We start from the raw sequence: 5,109 nt of genomic DNA, 5'->3' as shown, positions 1-5,109 counted from the left end.
TAAGATTATAGGGTGCATTTTGTCATTGGAGAGTACCTAAGTCAGAGTGGAATTTGTCTGGATCTATCCTGGTAGTGTCCTTGGGATATCTGGAGCAGGGAGAAAAGATACAGAGAAGCTTTTGCTAATTTCTGCTGTTTTTGGTTTGGGGAAAATCTGTTAATTCCTTAACTACTGGTTTGCTAGAGAGTACTTAAGGGCTTTCTATAAAACTTGAAGCTATCCTAAAAAACTATATTATAATGCTTTCAATAATAAAAGGGGTTAGATTTTTTGAATAACCCATCCACCACATGGCCCAAACTTTTCAGGTCAAACAAGTCAATATTGTGCCTTGCCAGCTATGTTGACTTTGATGAGATTCAGACAAAAAGTTCCCATTAAAGACTATTTCACTGAGTGGCTCCCAACAGGCACTGCATTACCTTACTTGCCACAGTCTTTTCCTCTCCTCAATCTTAAGAAAATGATATTTCTCTTTCAGAGGTGAGAAGCTGAAAGTGGCCAGAGGATCTTGGAGGTAAATAAACTCAAGCAGAGAAGCCCTGAAGACCCATTATCCTCCTCAGGAACATATCTGTGGTTAATTTACCAAAAAACCTCCTCGAGGTAAAGCTCACCTACCCTGTGTGCATGAAGCACTTCAACCAAATAGTGACCTTGGCCTGTGGTCAAAGCTTTTGCCAACAGTGCCTGATCTGGAGCTTGGGAGAAGTTGACCGCCTCCATCCTTGTCCTGAGTGCAGAAGAGTCTTTCAGATGAACTCCTTAGAACACTCCCTCTCAGAAGAGCCCACAGATAATGAACATTACGTATATCTGAACTCCCAAGAGTTGACTGATGAACATGGTCTGGAGGAGCATATCTATGAATGTATCCCATCTGAAGATGAAGGTGAGGATATCTGTGAGCATATGGCTGCATTCAAAGACCAAAAGAATATCTGTGGCTGTGTCACATGTGAAGATGGAGGTGAGCATATCTATGAGGCTATGGCCGCATTGAAAGCCCCAAAGCGTGTCTGTGACAGTGTCCCAGGTGAAGATGAAGGTGAGGTTATCTATGAGGATATGGCTGCATTGAAAGACCAACAGAGTATCTGTGTCCCACATGAAGATGAAGGTGAGCATATTTATGACTGTATCCCATATGAAGATGAAGGTGAGCATATCTATGACTATGTCACATATGATGATGAAGGTGAACATATCTATGACTATGTCACATATGATGATGAAGGTGAACATATCTATGATTATATAGTTGCATTGAAAGACCAACAGACTTTGAAAAAGGGAATGACAGAAGAAGAGAAAAGAAATCTCTGCTTACAAGAGATTCATTTAACAGAAGCCAAATACTGCAAGACTCTTAAAGACATAGAAAAGAATTACATGAATCCTCTGAAGCTGTTGCTGAGCCCTCTGGAAAGGACAGCTATCTTTATTAACCTGGAGGAGCTAATTAAAGTGCAGGAGAGCTTTCTAAGGGCCATTGATGTATCAGTGATGGCTGGAGGGAACAGGCTGGCTAAAGTCTTTCTAGAATTCAAAGAAAAGCTACTGGTCTATGGGGAATACTGCAGCAACATGGAGTATGCCCAGAAGACTCTGAGTCATCTTCTTGTCAGTCGAGAAGATTTCAGGCAAAAAGTAAAGGAGTGCAGCTTGAAGGTCCATTACGGGCATTTTGCATTAGAAGATCTGCTAGTTGTGCCAATGCAACGGATTCTGAAGTATCATCTCCTTCTGAAGGAACTCCTCAAGCACTCTGCAGACCCTCAGGAGAGAGAGCAGCTCCAGCAAGCACTGGAGGCCATGCAGGACTTGGCAATGCACATAAATGAAGTCAAAAGGGACAAAGAAACCTTGAAGAAAATCAGTGAATTTCAGAATTCCATAGAAAACTTGCAAGTGAAACTGGAAGAATTTGGGAAGCCAAAGATTCATGGGAAATTGAAAGTCCAATGCATCTCCAGAAACCATACCAAACAGGATAGGCATTTATTTTTGTTTGATAAAGTGGTGCTTGTCTGTAAGATAAAAGGCACTAAGTACAAGCTCCAAGAGATCCTTGATCTGCTCTTTTACAAGATGACAGATGATGCAGTGAATAATAAGAACACTAGGAAGTGGTCTTATGGGTTCTCCTTAATTCACCTGCAAGGAAAGCAGGGCTTCCAGTTTTTCTGCAAGACTGAAGACATGAAAAGAAAATGGATGGAGCAGTTTGAAATGGCAATGTCCAACATTAAACCAGAGAAGGCCAGTGCAAACCATCACAACTTCCAGATGAACACATTCGACAAGACAATCAACTGTGAAGCATGTAAGATGTTCTTAAAGGGGACTTTCTATCAAGGCTATCTTTGTACTAAATGTGGGGTGGGAGCACATAAGGAATGCTTAGAAGTGATTCCACCTTGCAAGATTACTTCTCCTAAGAACCTGAACATACTAGGTGTGAGAGTGCTTCCTAAGTTGGTGGCAATGCAGAGTTACCATGGTATTCCATCTCCACCTGGCAAGTCAGGGTTAACATTCCAAGCAGGTGATGTGATTGAACTTCTTAGAGGTCCCCCTGACTCTCAGTGGTGGGAAGGAAGGTTAATGCAAACCAAGAAGTCAGGTTATTTTCCTAGTTCATCTGTGAAGCCCTGGTCTGAGGAGAGCCAGCCTCCAAGCAGCAGGACCCTATCTGGAGAAATAGACTGTACAAGATACCGTTGGTTTGCAGGTAATATGGAGCGAGAAGAGGCTGAAAAAGTGTTGAAATTTCTTAAAACTGGGACATACTTGATCAGAGAAAGACCTGTAGAAGCTGAGCCATTTTTCTTAAGTATAAAGTTCAAGAATGAAGTGAAACACATTAAGGTGATGAAGAAAGTCAACTCAATTTACATCACAGAATCTAAGATGTTTGAAAGTTTATTGTAGTTGGTAGAATACTACAAATGACACTCCCTTAAAGAGAGTATTGAAGATCTGGACACCATGCTGAAGTAATCTTAAAAATCTGGAGGATGCTAAATCTAGAGAGACTCCGCCTGGTCTCAGGTGCATAGGTTTTAGATGTGATGAGTATAAAATGCCAAAGGTAATAAGAATAATGATTTCTATGTAGGATAATTTGGAAATGCATTCAACTGAACTGATGTCATCTGACTTAAAATTTAAGTTTTGTTTTATGTTTTGTATATAGGATATTATGTATGTTATCGTATTTTAAAAATTCTTTTATATTGTGAAATCTGAGAAACCAGTATATCTGAAATGTTAAAAAGATTGACTTTTTAAATCTACATATTGTTAGCTGTTAATATAATGCAATATAGATTTGAAAACTTAAATATTTAAAGGAACTTTTTTTTGGTTTAAGACATTTAAGGAGTATAATAAAAAATATAATGTAATAGAGAACTTTAATTGGAAATTTATTGACTATCACAAAAATTATGAAAATATATAAATGTTTTAAATATGTAACTTCAATATATTAACATGGATCAACTATTGCTGTATTTGCTCTAACTCCAAAATGTAGTTAAATTTAAATGTAAAGGGAATATGAGTAATTAATAACTTTCAAACCCTAAGTTCTGATCTTCTATTTGAGGAAAAATAGTCTAGGGCAGTGATGGGCAAACTACAGCACTCGGGGCCAGATGTGGCCCCCTGAAATGTTCTAAGGCAACTCTAAAAAGTTTCATTATATTGTATCCTACTCATTGTATTCATCAGATTTGGAATATAGTGTGTGTGTGTAGAAATAGAACATTTCCTTTCCTTTCCTTTGGTCCCCTCTTTAAAAAGTTTGCCCAAAACTGCCCTAGGGATATATGGAAAATAGGGAATATATTTTATTATGTTGAATTCTGATTAAAGGGATTTTTGTCTGAATTATCATGAAGTCAATAGCAGAACACGGCATGTGCACCAGTCTAAGAAATGTTACAGGTAGCTTTATGGACATATGTGACTGGGAACAGTTTCAGGTATGTTCTTAGTTAAAGCCTAAGACAGAATCCCATTGCTATTTTCTATATAAACAGGAAATCTCACACACATGCACACCCCCAATTAACCCTGAGCCTTGCTTTTGCTACCATGGAACTACATGATTGTTTGTTAGATATGACCCAAGGTTATAATCAGAGCTAAGGAAATTTTTTCCTCTTATTCTGAAAATATGTTCTTTCACCACAAATGTGTATAATCAGGGCTGTTCATCCCCATAATATACTTGTTACTTCCACCCAAAAAGGATAAAGATAGTATCATTTTGAGAAATCAAAGCTTTACTTCTGGCATCCATTATTGGGAGACTGATATAGGAAACAGTATAGATTCTTCTATATTTAGTTGTATTTTGAGTTCCAGACCCAGATCTAGTACTTACTACAAAATATGGTAACCTGAATTACTATAGGCTACTGATGGGCAAACTTTTTAAAGAGGGGGCCAAAGGAAAGGAAATGCTCATCTGTCAGTCTGTTTCTAAGGCAACTTTTTCTAAGTTTCATTGTATTGTATCCTACTCATTGTATTCATCAAATTAGGAATAATGTCCAAGGCTGGATAGAACATTTCAGGGGGCTGTATCTGGCCCAGGCCATAGTTTGCCTATCACTGCGCAAAACAATATTCTTCTTTGAAAGTCGAGTTTCTCATTCCAGATATGTATAAAACTATAATTATACTACCTACTACCAGGGTGATTCTGAGGATAAAAGATGAAAATATGTACCTTTAACTGTAAAATTCAATATTGTAAGGGGTAAAAAGGGGTTTTGATTAAGTAAATGTTAAAGGTTAGGCTGCCAGGGAATTGAATAATTATCAATTCCCAATTAAAGAATAACCTCAAGTCAAAACGACATTTATGGAAGTTTATTTACAAAATATAGGAGAGATTGGAAGTAGAGAGATGAGAAGAGGGAGAATAAGAGATTTGTATTTTAAGTCTGGGTTTTACTCTGGCAGGGCTCTAGAGGCCCCCCAGCCAGAACCTAGAAGTCAATTAACAAGGGTTTTAGCCACAAGAGCTTCTCCCAATCAAGGGAGCCTCCCAGAGGCTAATACCTCCTGGGATGTGAAAGGAGTCAGCCT

General features: G+C 38.3%; 1 protein-coding gene across 1 annotated transcript; it reads left to right on the top strand.

The window, feature by feature from the left end:
- Positions 1 to 633: 633 nt before the first annotated feature.
- LOC123252331 (guanine nucleotide exchange factor VAV2-like) lies at positions 634 to 2,937 on the top strand. The gene is made up of 2 exons (XM_044681692.1): positions 634 to 952; positions 1,277 to 2,937. The coding sequence occupies exons 1-2, from the start codon at positions 634 to 636 to the stop codon at positions 2,935 to 2,937; spliced, it is 1,980 nt and encodes a 659-aa protein (XP_044537627.1).
- Positions 2,938 to 5,109: the final 2,172 nt, after the last annotated feature.

The sequence above is a fragment of the Gracilinanus agilis genome, chromosome 6 (assembly GCF_016433145.1).
Source record: "Gracilinanus agilis isolate LMUSP501 chromosome 6, AgileGrace, whole genome shotgun sequence".
Taxonomy (NCBI): Eukaryota; Metazoa; Chordata; class Mammalia; order Didelphimorphia; family Didelphidae; genus Gracilinanus; species Gracilinanus agilis.
This window is presented reverse-complemented; position numbering and strand designations above follow the sequence as displayed.